Consider the following 21,152-nt stretch of genomic DNA (forward strand, 5'->3'; position numbering starts at 1 on the left):
CGTTGTCCCAGACTTGGGTGGGTTCCCCTGAAGCCTGTGGGTTGCTTTGTTTTTCCTTCCTGGAGTGTCTGAAGCTGGAAGAGTCCAATGGGGAATGTGGCCCAAGTTGAACAGAGGCCCCTGCCGAGTGCAGAGTACAGACACGGCTCTGCAAGCCACAGGGGGGGCGCCTGGGTGTGAGGGTATCACCGACACTGGTTTGCCGAGCCCAAACTGGCAGCTGATTTCCGTGGGGTAGGAAACCGCAGGGAGGCCAGGGACAAGTGCAGGGTCAACTGTGGTGTGTTTGCCCCAGGTGAACAATGTGCGCCGGACCTTGCCGGTGAGCGCAGCGGGAGGTGCCATCACGGTGAGCAGGAGCGGCCGCTACATCGTCCTGGAGACAGACTTCAACCTCATAGTGTCCTACGACACTGACCACTCGGTGGAGGTGAAGGTGCCCACCACCTACTTCAACCTGACCTGTGGCATGTGCGGGAACTTCAACAACCGGGGAGAGGACGATTACATGATGCCCAACGGGCAGCAAGCTGCAAACACCAATGAGCTTGGGGAGAGCTGGCAGGTCCCAGACGGAGACACCTCTTGCGGTGTCCCCGAAGCCCCCCCACCCTGCAGTGCAGAAGAGGAGACGCTCTACCGATCGGACGAGTTCTGTGGCATACTGACTGCCAGGCCTGGCTCTTTTGAGAGCTGCCACGCCGTGATCAACCCCCAGAGCTACTTTGAGACCTGCTTCTATGACCTTTGTGCCCTGCATGGTGGCCAGGAGGTCCTGTGTGCTGCTCTGGAGGCCTACGCGGACGCATGCCAGGCAGCGGGCGTGACTCTTCTTCCCTGGCGGAATGCCACCTTCTGCCGTGAGTACCTGCCTTGCCGTTGCCAGAAGGGAAATGTGCTGCTCCTTGTGCCCGGAATCCCTGGCCAAAGCAAGCCTTTGGTGTCCCATTTTCCCGAATGTCATCCTTCCTTGACGCCTTGCTGGACCTAATTGTCCCCTTCCCCTTGCAGCACTGTCGTGCCCCGCCAACAGCTACTATGACCCTTGCATGACCGGCTGTCCTGCCACCTGTGTTGACCGGCAAGCCCCACAGAACTGCTCCAAGCCCTGCATGGAGGGCTGTGCGTGTACCTCTGGCTTCCTCCTCAGCGGAGACACCTGTGTGCCCGAGGCCAACTGTGGCTGCCTCTTTGAGGGCAACTACTACAGCGTGAGTAAAAACCTTGCCCTGGCTTGCAGCCCTCCCAGGACACTCCCTTGCCTCTAGTTTTCCTGCCTGATACACTGACGCTCGCTGTTTCTCTGCCTGCAGGAAGGCGAGTACTCTGTGAGCGAGAACTGCACTCGCCAGTGCTGGTGTGAAGCCAATGGCCAAATGAATTGCTCTGCATTGTCCTGTGCTGAGGACGAGGTGTGCAAGATCCAGAACGGCCAGAGGGGCTGTTACCCAGCCAGCACTGCTCTCTGCCACATCTATGGTGACCCTCATTACAGCACCTTCGATGGGAAGCTTCACCACTTCCAGGGCGCCTGCAACTACACGGTGGTGACAGGCTGTGACAACTCCTCCGTTGGGTTCAGCATCACCACCCGCAACGAACATCGCGGCAGTCAGAGCTGGACAGCACTGAACTCTGTGGCACTGTCCATGGAAGGCCTCCACATTGAGCTGCGCAAGAACAAGGCCGTCTACGTAAGCCCCTCCTTTTTACACCTAAGAACTGTAGGTGCCATTAAGTACCACTGTGTCCCCAGGAAGAGCTTGATATTCCCCGAGCCTGGAGACAAGCTCACAGAAGAGCATGGGAAGGCTCTGAGTGGGGCAGATACAGCTGCCCACACAGCACCAGATTTTCGGCTTGATTGCCTGAGCTTTTGGTGTGCTGTATGTAGAGCAGCTGCTGTTCTCATGGGCCTGAGCAGGGTTTCTCAGGCCAGCAGTGCTTCTGGCTCACTGGGCCCTGGCACCAGCCCAGGGGAGAACAGTGACGTCTCAGTGGCGGGCCTCTCCTTATGTTTCTGTCTCCTTCTGTCCCCCTTCTTCAGATCAACGGTGCTCTGGCCTCCCTGCCTGCTTCTCCTGCCCCCGGGGTGACCATTTCCTTGAGCGGCTCCTACGTGCGGGTGTCTACCAGTCTGGGCCTGCAGCTGCAGTTCAATGGGGACAATGAGCTGCTAGTGACCGTGTCTGAGAAGTACAAGGGCAAACTGTGTGGGCTGTGTGGGACGTACACCGGGAGCCCGGAGGACGACTTCACGCGACCCGATGGGGTGGTTGTGCCCAACTTCAATGACTTTGGAAACAGCTGGATGGTGCCGGATGATGAGTGGCCGTGAGTGCTTGTTCGGTCTCAGAGATGGCAGACAGAAGGGGGAGTGGGAGAGTGGAGCTGTGAGGGGCACCAGGAGGGAGGGTAGGTAATGGCAGGCACAGGCCAAGGCAGAGGAGCCAGGCAGTTGTGGGAAAGCATGTGAGATGACGTGGAGGCTCCAGAGCTGCAGATGTATCCTTGTGGCATCTCACCTCTGCACTGCACCCACCAGTGGGATGTTCTGTCTGCAAGTGGGTGCAAGACGTGTGGCCGTTCCCCTTTCCCCTCACGGATGGCTTGCTAGCGGCAGCGTCCAGGTCCCTCCATGCAGTCAGGGTGCCCCGTGGTCTCTCCCCATGGGCGGGAGAGAGGGGGACCTCGGTGACCTCTGTGCAGGGCCCTGCCATCCCACTCCACGTCTTACCATTCCTGACCCCAGAAAGAGAGTGGGCTGAGGCCTTGGCATGAGACCTTTCCCAAGCTGTTGAGTCATGGGTTTCTGTCCACCTGATGTCACGGAAGGTAATGGTGACTGTGGTGCGTGCTGCCTGCCCTCGCAAGTGACAGCCGTGGGTGCCTTGTGTTAGCAAGGGATCAGGACTCCAGAGGCTGAGGTTTTGGCTGGGGAGGAGGTCTAGAAATGGTGTGGTTGGGGTCCACAGGCTGCTGTGAGCTCAGTGCTGCCTGTCTGCTTTGTAGGTGTGACCCGGCCATCAGCCCGCCTGTGTCTTGCTCCCCCAAGGAGGAGGAGGAAGCTGAGCAGCAGTGTGCAATCCTCACGCAGCTCGGTGGCGCGTTCCAGCCGTGCCACGCAGTTCTGCCACCCAATACGTACTTTGAGAGCTGTGTCTATGACCAGTGTGCCACGGGTGGCAGCACGGAGCAGCTCTGCAATGACCTGGGGGCCTATGCCGCAGCCTGTGCTGAGGCAGGCGTTGCTCTGGAAGACTGGAGCGCTGGCACTATCTGTGGTAAGTGTTCCATTGACCTCCTTTGGAGGTCTCCATGCTGGTGGCAGAGCCCGTGACAAGCAGGGCTCATTCTGAGATATGACACTCTTTGATTCCTGCTATCGGCCTCCCTGGTCACAATGTTGCCATGGTGTTTGGGATGGGTGGACCAGCTGTCTGCAACAAACATGCGGTGTTGGTCAAGATCTCCTCCAATTATCTCTTCTGCTAGGTCCATCAACCACGGCACCTGGGACCTCCTTGCCAGACACCACAACACCACGTCCGCCTACACCAAAACCCACACCAAGTTCAGGTACTACTCCTATATGTCCATCCACATCTCCTACTGGTGCAAGGGTTCAGTTAGCTTTTGCTGAGTCTCGTGGCCTAGGGATGCAGTGTCTGTAGTCAAGAGGCTGCACGTCTGGGCTGAGGCATCTCTGTGTGATCCCTGCACTGGGTCTGTCTGGTGATGGTGTTGAGTGTTTGGGGCAGGTGGGCCAGCTGCCTGCAACAAAAGTCTCATGTTGGTGTGGGTTTCCTCTCACTCTCTCCTGTTCTAGGTCCATCGACATCAAAACCCACAGTCCCCTTGCCAGGCACTACAACACAGCCTCCACGTACAACACCACCACCAGCACCTGGGACAAGCACAGGTACTGCTTTTTCCCATCAGTGTTCTTTACTGGCTGTGTTGCACACTGAGCTCGTGCACGTCCACTGTGCTGGCCATCCTCACCTGGCCCCCAGCATGCCAGGGATGTAGGTGTGCCCTGTAGAACACAGGGAAAAGGTGGCACCACCCTCACCCTAGAATCTCTGCTTTCTTTTCTGCATCGTATCCAGCTCCTCCAGGAGACTGCAATTTTGCCTGCACATTCGACAGCGACTTCTGTGACTGGGTCCTGGCAGATTACAGCAGCATTGAGTGGATAAGGCACAAAGGTCCAACGCCCACGCAAAATACCGGCCCCTCCTCTGACCACACGACAGGAGGTAGGAACAGCAATCAGTACACAGTGGTCCTTCAGGCAGAGGCGTGTCCCTGGCAAGATGGCGATAAAACCCTTGGATCAGCAAATACAGGCCCCGCGTTTCCTGCCCTTGATCCAGAGCCATTTGTGGCAGTCTCCCACAGAGCCAGAGCCTCCCTGGAGAACACTGTTCATAGGTGGACTCAGGGCTGGGCAGGGTTGTGGCTAGAGAAGGACGTATGTTTGCTCTTCCCTCCTTTTGCCTGCCTCGAACTGCAGCAGGGGCAGCTCGCAGGACTGTGCTTGGCTTGTCCCTGGCTGCTTGGTCTAGATTTGGTGCTGTGGTGTGTGACAGTGTGGCTCACGCTTTGTTTCAGACGGCTACTACATCTACCTGCAAGGGAGAGATGCCCTCCCCGGCTTTGTGGCTGAGCTGGTCAGTCCAGTGTGCAGTTCGGAAGGACCGCACTGCTTCCGCTTCTGGTATCACATGTATGGAGAGGCTACAACAATGGCCCTGCGGGTGTACGTGGTTACGGGCAAAGACAGAGTGCTGGTATGGAGCAGCGTTGGGAATCACGGGGACACATGGAACTTGGGAGAGGTCACGTTGCAGAGCACAGGAGACTTCCAGGTAAGGGCAGAGGCTCTCACTGTCATCTGAGATGAACCGTTCTTTCTAATGGCACTTGACACACGGGGCTGGAGCTAATGCTGGGAATGGTCCCTTCCCTTAGATTGTCCTGGAGGGAGAATGGGGTGAAAATGTCTGGAGCGACGTAGCCTTGGATGACCTGTCCATTGAAAAGGGATCCTGCACAGGTACAGGGTTTGGCTTGGGAAGGGCAGCTCAAGAGATTTCACCAACTGAGGTGGCAGGCTGTGCTACAGGCAGGAGCACAGGTTGTCTCTGCAGTGTCCTGTAGGCACTAGGGGGCTGAAGTGCTGGCATGGCCTGCCGTCACTGTTTAGTTCATGTATTACAGGGCCCACAGCCAAGACATTGAGCACAGATACTGAAGTGCCTACCCTGCTTTTGTCAGCCAGCTATGCTGGTGGCAGAGCCCGTGACAAGCAGGGCTCATTCTGAGATACGACACTCTGGGATTCCTGATATGGGCCAGCCTGGTCCTGCTGTTGGGGTGTTTGAGATGAATGGACAAGCTGTCCAGAACAAACTCCGGTGTTGGTGCAGATCTCCTCTAACTATCTCTTGTGCTAGGTCCATCAACCACGGCACCTGGGACCTCCTTGCCAGACACCACAACACCACGTCCGCTTACACCAAAACCCACACCAGGTTCAGGTACTGCTGCTATATTTCCATCCACATCTCCTACTGCTGGTGCAAGGGTTCAGTTAGCTTTTGCTGAGTCTTGTGGCCTAGGGATGCAGTGTCCGTAGTCAAGAGGCTGCACGTCTGGGCTGAGGCATCTCTGTGTGATCCCTGCACTGGGTCTGTCTGGTGATGGTGTTGGGTGTTTGGGGCAGGTGGGCCAGCTGCCTGCAACAAAAGTCTCATGTTGGTGTGGATTTCCTCTCACTCTCTCCTGTTCTAGGTCCATCGACATCAAAACCCACAGTCCCCTTGCCAGGCACTACAACACAGCCTCCACGTACAACAACACCACCAGCACCTGGGACAAGCACAGGTACTGCTTTTTCCCATCCCCATCTCTTAGCGCCTGTCATAACTTCTCTGTTTTCTTAATCTGCCAAATGACGTTTGTTTATACAGTAGGGTCTGAGATTTTTTTTCTCACCCACCCTCGCGGGTGGGATAGTCCTTCAGTGCTGGGACCCTTTCTGAGGAGTCACTGTGCTAGTCCTACCCTGGGTCTCTTTTGCCACTGTGTCGGGGTTTTTTGGTAACTGTGGACCAGCTGCCTGGAACAGATCCGCCCTATTGACAATTATCGCTTCTACTTCTGTCTCTCCATAGGTCCACTTCCCCCAACACCCTCGACCCCACTGCCGGACACCACAACGCAACTACCCCACACACAAGGAACATCATCTCCTGGGACAACCTCAGGTACTGCTGTTTTTGGAGAGGCAGGGCTCTTTCTGAGATATGACACTCTGTCATTCTTGCTATGGGCCTCCCTGGTCACACTGCTGGGGTCTTTGGGATGGGTGGACCAGCTGCCTGCAACAAAACTCCAGTGTTGATGCAGATCTCCTCTAACTATCTCTTGTGCTAGGTCCATCAACCACGGCACCTGGAACCTCCTTGCCAGACACCACAACACCACCTCTGATTACACCAAGACCCACACCAAGTTCAGGTACTACTGCTCTATTTCCATCCACATCTTCTACTGCTGGTGCAAGGGTTCAGTTAGCTTTCATTCATTCCTGTCACCTTCTCTCGAGATATTCAAAACCCGCCTGGACACCTTCCTGTGTAGCCTCATCTAAGTGTTTCTGATCCAGCAGGGGGATTGGACTAGATGATCTTTTGAGGTCCTTTCCAATCCCTAACATTCTGTGATTCTGTGATTCTCCTGGGCTTGGGAAGCAGTGTCTGTAGTCAAGAGGCTGCACGTTTGGGCTGAGGCATCTCTGTGTGATCCCTGCACTGGGTCTGTCTGGTGATGGTGTTGGGTGTTTGGGGCAGGTGGGCCAGGTGCCTGCAACAAAAGTCTCATGTTGGTGTGGGTTTCCTCTCACCCTCTCCTGTTCTAGGTCCATCGACATCAAAACCCACAGTCCCCTTGCCAGGCACTACAACACAGCCTCCACGTACAACACCACCACCAGCACCTGGGACAAGCACAGGTACTGCTTTTTCCCATCAGTGTTCTTTACTGGCTGTGTTGCACACTGAGCTCGTGCACGTCCACTGTGCTGGCCATCCTCACCTGGCCCCCAGCATGCCAGGGATGTAGGTGTGCCCTGTAGAACACAGGGAAAAGGTGGCACCACCCTCACCCTAGAATCTCTGCTTTCTTTTCTGCATCGTATCCAGCTCCTCCAGGAGACTGCAATTTTGCCTGCACATTCGACAGCGACTTCTGTGACTGGGTCCTGGCAGATTACAGCAGCATTGAGTGGATAAGGCACAAAGGTCCAACGCCCACGCAAAATACCGGCCCCTCCTCTGACCACACGACAGGAGGTAGGAACAGCAATCAGTACACAGTGGTCCTTCAGGCAGAGGCGTGTCCCTGGCAAGATGGCGATAAAACCCTTGGATCAGCAAATACAGGCCCCGCGTTTCCTGCCCTTGATCCAGAGCCATTTGTGGCAGTCTCCCACAGAGCCAGAGCCTCCCTGGAGAACACTGTTCATAGGTGGACTCAGGGCTGGGCAGGGTTGTGGCTAGAGAAGGACGTATGTTTGCTCTTCCCTCCTTTTGCCTGCCTCGAACTGCAGCAGGGGCAGCTCGCAGGACTGTGCTTGGCTTGTCCCTGGCTGCTTGGTCTAGATTTGGTGCTGTGGTGTGTGACAGTGTGGCTCACGCTTTGTTTCAGACGGCTACTACATCTACCTGCAAGGGAGAGATGCCCTCCCCGGCTTTGTGGCTGAGCTGGTCAGTCCAGTGTGCAGTTCGGAAGGACCGCACTGCTTCCGCTTCTGGTATCACATGTATGGAGAGGCTACAACAATGGCCCTGCGGGTGTACGTGGTTACGGGCAAAGACAGAGTGCTGGTATGGAGCAGCGTTGGGAATCACGGGGACACATGGAACTTGGGAGAGGTCACGTTGCAGAGCACAGGAGACTTCCAGGTAAGGGCAGAGGCTCTCACTGTCATCTGAGATGAACCGTTCTTTCTAATGGCACTTGACACACGGGGCCGGAGCTAATGCTGGGAATGGTCCCTTCCCTTAGATTGTCCTGGAGGGAGAATGGGGTGAAAATGTCTGGAGCGACGTAGCCTTGGATGACCTGTCCATTGAAAAGGGATCCTGCACAGGTACAGGGTTTGGCTTGGGAAGGGCAGCTCGAGAGATTTCACCAACTGAGGTGGCAGGCTGTGCTACAGGCAGGAGCACAGGTTGTCTCTGCAGTGTCCTGTAGGCACTAGGGGGCTGAAGTGCTGGCATGGCCTGCCGTCACTGTTTAGTTCATGTATTACAGGGCCCACAGCCAAGACATTGAGCACAGATACTGAAGTGCCTACCCTGCTTTTGTCAGCCAGCTATGCTGGTGGCAGAGCCCGTGACAAGCAGGGCTCATTCTGAGATACGACACTCTGGGATTCCTGATATGGGCCAGCCTGGTCCTGCTGTTGGGGTGTTTGAGATGAATGGACAAGCTGTCCAGAACAAACTCCGGTGTTGGTGCAGATCTCCTCTAACTATCTCTTGTGCTAGGTCCATCAACCACGGCACCTGGGACCTCCTTGCCAGACACCACAACACCACGTCCGCTTACACCAAAACCCACACCAGGTTCAGGTACTGCTGCTATATTTCCATCCACATCTCCTACTGCTGGTGCAAGGGTTCAGTTAGCTTTTGCTGAGTCTCGTGGCCTAGGGATGCAGTGTCTGTAGTCAAGAGGCTGCACATCTGGGCTGAGGCATCTCTGTGTGATCCCTGCACTGGGTCTGTCTGGTGATGGTGTTGGGTGTTTGGGGCAGGTGGGCCAGCTGCCTGCAACAAAAGTCTCATGTTGGTGTGGGTTTCCTCTCACCCTCTCCTGTTCTAGGTCCATCGACATCAAAACCCACAGTCCCCTTGCCAGGCACTACAACACAGCCTCCACGTACAACACCACCACCAGCACCTGGGACAAGCACAGGTACTGCTTTTTCCCATCAGTGTTCTTTACTGGCTGTGTTGCACACTGAGCTCGTGCACGTCCACTGTGCTGGCCATCCTCACCTGGCCCCCAGCATGCCAGGGATGTAGGTGTGCCCTGTAGAACACAGGGAAAAGGTGGCACCACCCTCACCCTAGAATCTCTGCTTTCTTTTCTGCATCGTATCCAGCTCCTCCAGGAGACTGCAATTTTGCCTGCACATTCGACAACGACTTCTGTGACTGGGTCCTGGCAGATTACAGCAGCATTGAGTGGATAAGGCACAAAGGTCCAACGCCCACGCAAAATACCGGCCCCTCCTCTGACCACACGACAGGAGGTAGGAACAGCAATCAGTACACAGTGGTCCTTCAGGCAGAGGCGTGTCCCTGGCAAGATGGCGATAAAACCCTTGGATCAGCAAATACAGGCCCCGCGTTTCCTGCCCTTGATCCAGAGCCATTTGTGGCAGTCTCCCACAGAGCCAGAGCCTCCCTGGAGAACACTGTTCATAGGTGGACTCAGGGCTGGGCAGGGTTGTGGCTAGAGAAGGACGTATGTTTGCTCTTCCCTCCTTTTGCCTGCCTCGAACTGCAGCAGGGGCAGCTCACAGGACTGTGCTTGGCTTGTCCCTGGCTGCTTGGTCTAGATTTGGTGGTGTGGTGTGTGACAGTGTGGCTCACGCTTTGTTTCAGACGGCTACTACATCTACCTGCAAGGGAGAGATGCCCTCCCCGGCTTTGTGGCTGAGCTGGTCAGTCCAGTGTGCAGTTCGGAAGGACCGCACTGCTTCCGCTTCTGGTATCACATGTATGGAGAGGCTACAACAATGGCCCTGCGGGTGTACGTGGTTACGGGCAAAGACAGAGTGCTGGTATGGAGCAGCGTTGGGAATCACGGGGACACATGGAACTTGGGAGAGGTCACGTTGCAGAGCACAGGAGACTTCCAGGTAAGGGCAGAGGCTCTCACTGTCATCTGAGATGAACCGTTCTTTCTAATGGCACTTGACACACGGGGCCGGAGCTAATGCTGGGAATGGTCCCTTCCCTTAGATTGTCCTGGAGGGAGAATGGGGTGAAAATGTCTGGAGCGACGTAGCCTTGGATGACCTGTCCATTGAAAAGGGATCCTGCACAGGTACAGGGTTTGGCTTGGGAAGGGCAGCTCGAGAGATTTCACCAACTGAGGTGGCAGGCTGTGCTACAGGCAGGAGCACAGGTTGTCTCTGCAGTGTCCTGTAGGCACTAGGGGGCTGAAGTGCTGGCATGGCCTGCCGTCACTGTTTAGTTCATGTATTACAGGGCCCACAGCCAAGACATTGAGCACAGATACTGAAGTGCCTACCCTGCTTTTGTCAGCCAGCTATGCTGGTGGCAGAGCCCGTGACAAGCAGGGCTCATTCTGAGATACGACACTCTGGGATTCCTGATATGGGCCAGCCTGGTCCTGCTGTTGGGGTGTTTGAGATGAATGGACAAGCTGTCCAGAACAAACTCCGGTGTTGGTGCAGATCTCCTCTAACTATCTCTTGTGCTAGGTCCATCAACCACGGCACCTGGGACCTCCTTGCCAGACACCACAACACCACGTCCGCTTACACCAAAACCCACACCAGGTTCAGGTACTGCTGCTATATTTCCATCCACATCTCCTACTGCTGGTGCAAGGGTTCAGTTAGCTTTTGCTGAGTCTCGTGGCCAAGGGATGCAGTGTCTGTAGTCAAGAGGCTGCACGTCTGGGCTGAGGCATCTCTGTGTGATCCCTGCCCTGGGTCTGTCTGGTGATGGTGTTGGGTGTTTGGGGCAGGTGGGCCAGCTGCCTGCAACAAAAGTCTCATGTTGGTGTGGATTTCCTCTCACTCTCTCCTGTTCTAGGTCCATCGACATCAAAACCCACAGTCCCCTTGCCAGGCACTACAACACAGCCTCCACGTACAACACCACCACCAGCACCTGGGACAAGCACAGGTACTGCTTTTTCCCATCCCCATCTCTTAGCGCCTGTCATAACTTCTCTGTTTTCTTAATCTGCCAAATGACGTTTGTTTATACAGTAGGGTCTGAGATTTTTTTTCTCACCCACCCTCGCGGGTGGGATAGTCCTTCAGTGCTGGGACCCTTTCTGAGGAGTCACTGTGGGAGTCCTGCCCTGGGTCTCTTTTGCCACTGTGTCGGGGTTTTTTGGTAACTGTGGACCAGCTGCCTGGAACAGATCCGCCCTATTGACAATTATCGCTTCTACTTCTGTCTCTCCATAGGTCCACTTCCCCCAACACCCTCGACCCCACTGCCGGACACCACAACGCAACTGCCCCACACACAAGGAACATCATCTCCTGGGACAACCTCAGGTACTGCTGTTTTTGGAGAGGCAGGGCTCTTTCTGAGATATGACACTCTGTCATTCTTGCTATGGGCCTCCCTGGTCACACTGCTGGGGTCTTTGGGATGGGTGGACCAGCTGCCTGCAACAAAACTCCAGTGTTGATGCAGATCTCCTCTAACTATCTCTTGTGCTAGGTCCATCAACCACGGCACCTGGAACCTCCTTGCCAGACACCACAACACCACCTCTGATTACACCAAGACCCACACCAAGTTCAGGTACTACTGCTCTATTTCCGTCCACATCTTCTACTGCTGGTGCAATGGTTCAGTTAGCTTTCATTCATTCCTGTCACCTTCTCTTGAGATATTCAAAACCCGCCTGGACACCTTCCTGTGTAGCCTCATCTAAGTGTTTCTGATCCAGCAGGGGGATTGGACTAGATGATCTTTTGAGGTCCTTTCCAATCCCTAACATTCTGTGATTCTGTGATTCTCCTGGGCTTGGGAAGCAGTGTCTGTAGTCAAGAGGCTGCACGTCTGGGCTGTGGCATCTCTGTGTGATCCCTGCACTGTGTCTGTCTGGTGATGGTGTTGGGTGTTTGGGGCAGGTGGGCCAGCTGCCTGCAACAAAAGTCTCATGTTGGTGTGGGTTTCCTCTCACCCTCTCCTGTTCTAGGTCCATCGACATCAAAACCCACAGTCCCCTTGCCAGGCACTACAACACAGCCTCCACGCACACAATCACCACCAAGACCCACACCGAGCTCAGGTACTGTTGTTTCCCATCCCCATCTCTTAGTGCCTGTCATAACTTCTCAGTTTCTTAATTCTGGTCCTACAGCCAAATGACGGTTTTTATATCGAAGGGTCTGACCCTTTCGTTTCTCACCCACCCATATGGGTGGGACAGACCTTCAGTGCTGTGACTCTTTCTGAGTAGTCACTATTGTAGTCCTGCCCTGGGTCTGTTTTGCCACAGTGTCAGGGGTTTTGGTAACTGTTGAGCAGCTGCCTGATATATTTAAGTTACCCTTTTCCATGGCAAGTTTTCATCTGTTATATAGGCATTATTGTTTGTAGTGTCTTGAAATTTAATTTAGCTTACACATTTTTTATTTGTGGATATAATCCAAACATATGGTTCTGGAAAAGAATGAGTCATTGTGGTTATTTTTATTTTAGTTTTTAGGGATTACACTAAAATGTCAGTTTAGATAAGTTCTAACTCTTCCTTTCCTCCATTTTTAAGCACTGAATCATCTATACCTGTCATCTGAAGTATAAGAGAGTGCTATCTCAGCTAGTCAGTTTGGATGTCTTCTGTTTTTTTTTTTTAGTAATTGTTATGTATGTATTTCATGGAGTTTTAATAGTTTGACAAGCAGTTATGTTTGACATGTAAACACAACCATAAGTATACCTGGCTTTGCAACATGCCGTTGAAAAGCAGAGAAGAGATAAGGACCTCCTTTCATTAGTTTTTGTTATTGATAAAGACCATAGAACACCTGCAAGCTCAACTCTGCTAAGATTTGATGGGGAGGGGTTTTTTTTTGTCTTGGAATGGGAATTTCTTATTAGGACTCAAAACCTTACTCAGTCACACACACAAATGCACACACACTGCTGTGTACCTCCCTTCGTATCACTGGCTAATTAACTTCAATATTTTTTAAAAGTGTGTTAAGGACATTTTGTGTATGCAGTGTTCAATATGAGTTCCATAACCAATGTGAGTACAAACCCCAGACAGCTGATAGTGCAGCTGTCTGTTCTGGTCAAGCAAACCAGTACATTTTTTGGGTATATTTTTCCTATTTTGTCAGAAATAGCCTTTCAGACACGTACAGTAAAAACTTCACTGTTCCAATTTACATAGTAATGTCTTAATAACCAAGTTTTTTTTAAAAAAAATAAAATCTTTTGGCTTGTCTTTCTTCCTCAACCTTTAGCATAGACTGATATGTAAGAGTACAGATTATTTATGGGTCCAAAGATGAGAGGCTGGTTTGGACTTCAGAATGCTCTTGACTGATGCCATCACTGTTATATCTCAGCAGCAATTACAAAGTCAAACAAACAAAGTGGGAACTAAGCAACTGCAGAAGTCTAGTAGAGATTCAGAGCTAATTATTCCATCTGTCTGTCTTTGTTTCTTCCTAGACCGTGCTTCCTGCAGTGCCTTTGGGGATCCACATTATGACACTTTTGACCATAGAGTTCATAATTTCATGGGAAATTGCACTTACACTCTCTCCAAAGTGTGCAACATCTCCGAAACACTTCCATACTTTGATGTATCCACATCAAATGAGCACAGAGGAGTGAACACCAAAGTCTCTTATGTGAAGTCAGTGCAAGTAGAAGTCTATGGCAACCAGATTTCTTTGCTAAAAAACAAGAAAGTTAATGTAAGAAAATACTTGCTTAAAGGACATATATAGTATTTTTAAACTGATATGCAGATAATTAAATACTTTATCTGATGGTAGAATTCATAGCATACTTTCTATTAGTTAAATGTACCTCTTTTAATGAGATGTCCAACAAATCTGCTCAGATGAAGTGTTCTTTAACTACTTCCAATTCCCTTGTGCACAAGATCATGTCTTTCACTAATCTATTTTAGCTGCTGATAGTTGTAGGGGTCTCAGCAGCCATACACTAACTTTTACAACTTGCTATACAGGTGAATGGCACTAGAATGAACCTGCCTATACTTATTGAAAAGAAGATCAGTATTCAAAGCAGTGGTGGATATATTCTCTTGGAAACTGACTTTGGACTGTGGGTGAGATATGATGGAAATCACTATGCAGAAGTCTCTGTGCCCTCTAGTTACAGCGGTCTGCTCTGTGGCCTTTGTGGTAAGTCACAGACTTAGTCACTTTTTAGTGAGTCTTGGAGGCAGGTGATTACTTAAACTTTTTTTCTTAGCATGTCCTGCTTACTCTATACACAACTAGTCTTTGTCAGATGGGCTAGAATTTATAGCAGTGAATAAAACTTACTGGAATGTTTTAGTTTCTCAAAAATGTTACTTGCAAAATCCCTAAGGATATATTGGTGTAAATCACACCATTTGATTTTTGGTCCAATGTTCTACAGGTAAGATCCAAGGAAATGAGCTGGGGATTTTTCACTAAACAATTCTTTCTTGTATGCAATGTGATCTAGTTACATAAGAACTTTCAGACTTTTTGCCTTAGGTCCACAAGTCTCTAACCAGCAACTCTTGTCAGTGGTCAAAGTCTGAAATGCAACTTAGCTCTTCTTATTTTGCCCAGTGCACATTGGTGTTGCATATATACTCTCCCTAATTAATCGTAGTCTATTTTACAGCCTGAAACCTAGGTTTGTCCTACAAGTGTGAACTTCATGTGTCCCATAAATCTCTTTTACCTTCACAGGTAATTATAATGGTGATCCAAATGATGACAACATAAAGCCCAATGGAGACATTGCAAGTACTTCCACTGATCTTGGAGAAAGCTGGCTTGTGCCTGAGAATAACACCATGTATGTATATTAGTTTCATCACATGGCATTTGCTAATCAAACTCTATAAAATCATACATCCACCCACTCACTGGCTTTGTCATCCAGTACCATTTTACATATTCCAACTACCCATTAAAATAGGGAGCTGCCCCTTTACATTAAACAGGGAATGCGAATAGGACTTGTTTTCCGAAGCAGGAACTGTTTGCTGAGCAGGAGAGGGATGGGACTTCTGTCCACTTTCCTAATTGGAAACCATAACTGATTAGATCCATAGCTCTTTTTTTCAGTTACAAATAAGCCTTTTAATAGCTCAGAAGGCATAAAAAAATTGAGTCCATTCAGCAATAAGGCTTTTCAAAGAAGCTGGATAAAGTCTTGTGACTGTAATAAAATGCACCCTGTTGTGCAGGGTTGTCATGTGTCAGTCTTGCACTGAAAATCTGATAGTAAGAGATGTGAAACACATATTTGATTTTGCTTGCTTTCCCCAGATGCTCCAGTGAGACAGAAGAGCAATGTGATCCTGTGCTGGAGAGTGAAGCAAAGAAGAACACAGCATGTGGCATGATCACAGACTCAACAGGTAGTATGTTGGTAGCTCTTTTTGAACCATATGATAGAGCACTTTATAGCTTGTGTTGTTTCTTCTCTATAGTCTATCGTTCTGAGCTCACATTGGTAGCATATAAAACCTCCAGTGTGAATGGCCAACATAAAACTCATAGGTACTTTGTCAAGATATGTCAACCATTCAAACAACGACAATGTGTCTATGAAGATCATCTGAGACTGTGCACAAGGAGCCACAGCTGCTCTTTGCTTTATAGTGACTTGCACCCTGCTTGCTAAAAAATAATAGATGAGAGGGCACTGTCATTGCACATATTACAGATACTTTATCTGAAATTCTGTAGATGTTCCCTGCACTGGACAGCCCCTGCAGTTGTCTGGAATTAGTGACTTGCCTCACAAGAAACTCTAAATTTATTTAAGCTATGTTGTATTAGTCATGCAAAAAGAAGAAAACCTGATCCAGTGGGCCAAGTCTCATTGTGCATGCTCCATTTCAAGAGTTGGATTTACTTACGAAACAGAGTTAGCCTGGAACACTCGCAATACATTTCATATGACAGAAAATAGATCGCAGTGGTGATCTTATAATTCCCAATTTCTTTCCATCCTTATATATATCTTTCTTGATTTACACAGGAATCTTCAAGGATTGTCATACCAAAGTGTCTCCAGAGAATTTCTTTGACAACTGTGTTTATGATATGTGTTTCACTGATGGACTGGCAACATCCTTATGCTATGCACTGCAGGCCTATGCCGAGTCATGTATCAATGCTGGAATATGCATAGAGTGGAGGAATGCTACTCTCTGCCGTGAGTATTGTGACTTATAAATATTTATTCTGGATTTAAACTTCAAAAGTATGCCCATTCTCCCCTACCTTTTTCACATGTTATTTCATTCAATGTAATGTTTTGAGTGTAGTCTCTCTTTTGTCATGTCTTGAGCCTGCTTCAGTTTCAGTACCATTCCAGTATTTGTATAAAACAGTAATTTTCAAGAACATCTGGATACATGCAGGTCTAATCCTTAAAGTTTTAATAATTTGCTATTATTTTATTGGAAAAGGTTGATTACATTCAGCTGTATCTTATGTGAGCTTCTGCATTGGGGTAATAACTGTTGTTTTGCGCTCCTGAAAATCTACCATCCTCAATGTCAGCAGAGCTGGCAGTCCTCCATACACAAGTGCTTATGGATGGCTTTTGGTTAAAAAACTAGTTTAATAAGAGACCTTGAGAAACATCTGTTTCTAGGAAGTTTACAAGAGTTTCTCTATGAAGCAAAGAAGTCAAGTATTCTCACCTATCTCCTGATTAATTCTCTTCAGAATGACCTTATGGGAGATTTCATATAATGAACTCATATTTCATAGAATAAAGCTTTCCAGGGACTCCCCAGGTACTGATTTTATGCAGTTTTCTGCTTTCCAGACCTCTTCTAAAGGACCTTTATATCCAAAAAATACATACCTGGAGAAAAAAAAAGTCCTCTAAAGGTCAACCACGCTGAAATAATAATTCTTCTCTATGTTTTTTTTTTTTGTCTTTTACATTAACTTTTATTATGCCAGTTACCATTGTATTACCTTCTGCAGATTTTGACCTCTTTTTCCTTTTTCCTTTATCCTTTTCCCTTTTCCTTTTTAATTTCTACTTTTCCTTTTCTTTTTTTTTTTTTTTTCCCCGTGATCAACAATTAACTCTACATTAAAATGAAACCATAAATTAACATTGAGAAATTCTGGAAGCTGCTCAGTTTGGAAAAAGAATTACTGTGACTCTAGAACAGCTTCAAAACACTCAGTAAGTCAGCCCTGGGAGGATAGAGCAAAGAGTATTCATTTACAAAAACAAGACAGAGCAAGAAAGGAGCTTCTAACCCTCCAAATCAGATTTGGAGTCAATTAAGAACCTGAGAAAGGGCAGGTACTTTGGTTAGATGACTGGGGGTTTTGGCTGTGATTGCCTGACATGACTTGCTTTAGAGACAGAAGTAAATGAGAGTCATATGTAGAGATTTCTCACAGAATCTAGTCAGAAACAGTATTTAGGGTGTCTTTTAGATGACAGAAATGGACAAATGCTCCAGGATTTCTGTGAAATGTTATGTTTTCCCTGGACAGCATTCTTTGAGTGACAGAAGCCAAATTCTATCATGAGCAGGAGAGGTGTGACAGTATAATACATTTTCCTCAAGGTGTCTCAGTGAAAGACAGATACTGATTTTTAGTTCTATTTTTAAACATATGGCAGGTGTTAAGATAGTAACTACAGTAATGGCATCGTATCAGCTGATAGATGAAAAGATTCTTCTGTTCCTTTAACGGAGTGACTTTGCCTTTAAATCTGCAGAAAAAGCTTTACTGAACCAAGCACAATTAGTTCTGTATGATCACATCAGACCTGCCCTCAAAGCATGCTTACCATGTTCGACTTTCTTTGTGAGGTGAAGTGCAGGGTAGCCTACCTGTCTTACCCACCTCTAACAAATGCCACCTATCTCACACGCCAACAAAATGCTTTGTACTCAGCACTGTTCAGTGTCAGACTTTCTCCCAGTAATTTTTGTATTTTTTCAGGAGCAAACAGTGAAAGCGTCAGGATAACTTTAATTATGATTTTGCCCTTTTCGGTGATCTTATTTTTTCTTTTTCTCTATAGCAATGTCCTGTCCTGGAGGCAGCATCTACAAGAGCTGTGGCACTAGGTGTCCCTCTACCTGTCTGAACATCTCAGCAGTTGATTCCTGCAGTTCCTTACCAGTGGAAGGTTGCTTCTGTAAGGAAGGCTATGTTTTGAGTGGAGACAAATGTGTGCCCGAAAGCAGCTGTGGTTGTCTTGATGAGAAAAACCAGTATCACCAGGCAAGTTACCAGAGACATTTAAAGAAAACAACAACAAAATCAAATGATGGATTTCATTCTTTATCACCATGAGAGTAAAAAAATTAATCACACTATCATAATTAATATTCACACCATTAATAATAACAAAATAGATTCACTTTGCCAGCCACCTTGATCCATGAGCTATGTGGCTATAATTGCCCAAATAATCATCTATCATGCACATTCAGTTACTAGTAATTTCATCTCATAGTATATACCTCTACACTCATTTTTTTTCTGCTCAGCTGGATGAAAGCTGGTTCACCAGTTATCCCTGCACTGAGCGCTGTACCTGCAAGGCTAATAACAACACTGAATGCACACCCTGGGAGTGTGGAGTCCGAGAGGAATGCAGTGTTCAGGATGGTGTGCTGGGCTGTCATTCCAATGGTAAGTCCTGCCCCAAAATGGTTCTCAATGTCAATTCTATAATTAGATCCTTCTTCTCCTTCTAGGTTCGTTAGAAATACATTTTCGTATGTGATGGCAAGGAAGTCCCAGCTGACTGCTGCCAGTGCTAAGAGATTAAAAGACATGACTATCTATCATGCAAACACAGATTCCTTTCTGTGGTAGTGACTATCAGCAAAAGCTGATGCTTCCCAAAATTTGCGATGTCACTTGTGTTCCTTTTCTCTTGTGTTCCTTTTCAAGTTCTACACCACCAGTGCTGCAAGCTCTAAATTTGGGAATAATTGAGAACTTCATTTCTGAGAGTCTGGGTGATGACAAGTGTTGTTAAGTATCTATGTATAAAGATGCAAATTTATTTACTTTCATACTTATACCTGTATTTATACATATAATGATGTATTTTTAAATAGCTAAGTAGAAAAGCTCTGTATTACTCTCAACTACTACAAATCATAGCTACAACAGCATGTAGAAATGTAGAAAGAGTTTCATTTGCTGCCAAGTTGCCAATTTGTACATAATTTGCAAATTAAATTTAGGAGACACTTTCTGGAAATTTCTTACTTCCAAATAAATATCATTGGCATGAACCTGACAGATGTCTCTGTAAAGTTTTGCCCACATAATAATGATCAGGATTAGGTTGCTGCACTAGTGGAAATGTCTTTGGTCAGCTGAGTCCATGGTGAAATCCAGTCCAAAGTTCTTATATAATTTTTTCACCTTCAGGCCAAGCAACATGTCAAGTAGCAGGAGATCCCCATTATTTCACTTTTGATGGAAAGATGTACACTTTTATGGGTACCTGCACATACACCTTGGTTGAGGTTGTCAACAACAACAGTGTCATCCCTATAACCATCCTTGGCAAGAATGAAGACAGAGGACTAAGAGGAGCCACATACCTGAAAGAAGTCTACATAGATGTGTATGGTGTACGAATCACTCTCCAGAAAAGCCAAGGAATCCTGGTAGGTGGTCGTGCTCTTTATTCTGCAAGAAGTATCTTAAAATTAGCTCACTACAGTAGCTGTAAGAAAAAAGATCTTCTTGTGTCCTGAGGAATATGTACACATATGCTTAATACTTGTGGGCACCTCCATTAACTGGATATCATGGGGAAATATTTCTCACTAGTTCCCAAGGCTTCTGGTTTGGGTTTACTGTTCTATTGTCTGTGTCTTGGAGATGGAGTCCAGAGCCTCCAGTTCACAGAATTGTTGCCTGAACTAAAGAATGGGGCTCCCTGCTTCAACAACTGTTGTCAGCCACATCACCTATAGCTAGCTAACAGGTGCAGAGGAAAAGCAACTCATACTGTATTGGTCTAGAATAGCACAGGGATCGACGGCAGTACTGGAGCCAGGGAATCCACCCTACGGGTGGGTAAGAGCTTGCTCACTAACAGGGATCTTTCCAGCTCCCTGTTAAAGGTACAGGCCACGAGTCCTGCCCAGATTTCCTCAGCTGAAAGGCTGATTCTTGCAACCCATAGTTGGAACATGCAATGGTAGAAGTGTAAAGAAGCTAAAACTGTCGTAGAGAAATCTTCAATACTGCAAGGAACATAGATTGTGAGCAGAAAGGCTTTCATGGAAGAATGTCCATACTGAAAAATGACATGTCTCTCCAGCTGAACAATGAGAGAGTCTACACTCCACTGGAGAACCGCGTGCGAGGTCTGTCCATTGAAAGTGTTGGCAGATTTATAGTAGTGGAAACTGACTTTGGTGTGATAGTGAAATATGATGGCAATCACCATCTGGAAATCACCCTCCCACATTCTTATTTCTCAAAGGTAAGATTTAGTATGTAAACACTTGGCACTATTTCAAAACTGCTGCTTTGCACATTTCCTTCTAATTTTTTTTATTCCTGTGTTTTGCTATTGCATCCTTCTTTGCAGCTGTGTTGTATGATGTTATTTTTTTTTTTTTTTCCTTTCTATTTTTTCCTTTTCACAACAATTTCTTTCTTTTCCAAGGGGGTAGTTACAGAAAACGACCTGGCTGGGGGAATACATCCATCTTATAGAATTAAATGTCTTAAAGCCTTAGGGAGCCACAGATTTACTGCAGTTTCTATTTTATTTCTCCATGGGTGCAGTCAGACACTAGTGAGTATGTCTGAAATGTCTGACACAAGATTGGTTGACGGTGGTGATTTGGTCACATCATTTCATAGGCAATGAATAAGAAGCTATTGGGGGAAACTGATGTAGGACAGATTGTGCTTAGAATATGGTTCTTGTTCATTTGCAGGTACATGGTATGTGTGGTAACTTCAATGATAATGGTGAAGATGATCTGTCCTTGCCCAATGGTACACTCGTCAGTGCCACAGAGTTTGGAAATAGCTGGAAAGTGGAGGAAGACAGTGATGCAGGGTAAATGTAACTTTCATACCTTCCACCTTCCATCAGGAACAGTCTGCTTTCAGTAGTTTTGAC

The 21,152-nt window shown here is 48.1% G+C and overlaps 1 protein-coding gene across 1 annotated transcript in view; it reads left to right on the plus strand.

Annotated features, from left to right (window-relative positions):
• LOC102096552 (IgGFc-binding protein-like) overlaps window positions 1-21,152 on the plus strand; it is a 72,879-nt gene that overhangs the window by 39,508 nt on the left and 12,219 nt on the right. The window contains exons 55-92 of the mRNA XM_065073226.1: window positions 296-860; window positions 1,012-1,211; window positions 1,314-1,694; window positions 2,048-2,334; window positions 3,013-3,284; window positions 3,496-3,579; window positions 3,830-3,922; window positions 4,113-4,262; window positions 4,618-4,874; window positions 4,978-5,062; window positions 5,463-5,546; window positions 5,800-5,892; window positions 6,183-6,275; window positions 6,445-6,528; window positions 6,929-7,021; window positions 7,212-7,361; window positions 7,717-7,973; window positions 8,077-8,161; window positions 8,562-8,645; window positions 8,899-8,991; window positions 9,182-9,331; window positions 9,687-9,943; window positions 10,047-10,131; window positions 10,532-10,615; window positions 10,869-10,961; window positions 11,252-11,344; window positions 11,514-11,597; window positions 11,998-12,090; window positions 13,485-13,732; window positions 14,011-14,188; window positions 14,732-14,840; window positions 15,317-15,408; window positions 16,035-16,211; window positions 18,063-18,265; window positions 18,535-18,679; window positions 19,433-19,674; window positions 20,337-20,501; window positions 20,965-21,089. Coding sequence (XP_064929298.1) covers window positions 296-860; window positions 1,012-1,211; window positions 1,314-1,694; window positions 2,048-2,334; window positions 3,013-3,284; window positions 3,496-3,579; window positions 3,830-3,922; window positions 4,113-4,262; window positions 4,618-4,874; window positions 4,978-5,062; window positions 5,463-5,546; window positions 5,800-5,892; window positions 6,183-6,275; window positions 6,445-6,528; window positions 6,929-7,021; window positions 7,212-7,361; window positions 7,717-7,973; window positions 8,077-8,161; window positions 8,562-8,645; window positions 8,899-8,991; window positions 9,182-9,331; window positions 9,687-9,943; window positions 10,047-10,131; window positions 10,532-10,615; window positions 10,869-10,961; window positions 11,252-11,344; window positions 11,514-11,597; window positions 11,998-12,090; window positions 13,485-13,732; window positions 14,011-14,188; window positions 14,732-14,840; window positions 15,317-15,408; window positions 16,035-16,211; window positions 18,063-18,265; window positions 18,535-18,679; window positions 19,433-19,674; window positions 20,337-20,501; window positions 20,965-21,089 — 6,113 coding nt within the window. The remainder of the gene's footprint in view (window positions 1-295; window positions 861-1,011; window positions 1,212-1,313; window positions 1,695-2,047; window positions 2,335-3,012; window positions 3,285-3,495; window positions 3,580-3,829; window positions 3,923-4,112; window positions 4,263-4,617; window positions 4,875-4,977; window positions 5,063-5,462; window positions 5,547-5,799; window positions 5,893-6,182; window positions 6,276-6,444; window positions 6,529-6,928; window positions 7,022-7,211; window positions 7,362-7,716; window positions 7,974-8,076; window positions 8,162-8,561; window positions 8,646-8,898; window positions 8,992-9,181; window positions 9,332-9,686; window positions 9,944-10,046; window positions 10,132-10,531; window positions 10,616-10,868; window positions 10,962-11,251; window positions 11,345-11,513; window positions 11,598-11,997; window positions 12,091-13,484; window positions 13,733-14,010; window positions 14,189-14,731; window positions 14,841-15,316; window positions 15,409-16,034; window positions 16,212-18,062; window positions 18,266-18,534; window positions 18,680-19,432; window positions 19,675-20,336; window positions 20,502-20,964; window positions 21,090-21,152) is intronic.

Source organism: Columba livia, chromosome 9 (assembly GCF_036013475.1).
Source record: "Columba livia isolate bColLiv1 breed racing homer chromosome 9, bColLiv1.pat.W.v2, whole genome shotgun sequence".
In the NCBI taxonomy this organism is placed as follows: Eukaryota; Metazoa; Chordata; class Aves; order Columbiformes; family Columbidae; genus Columba; species Columba livia.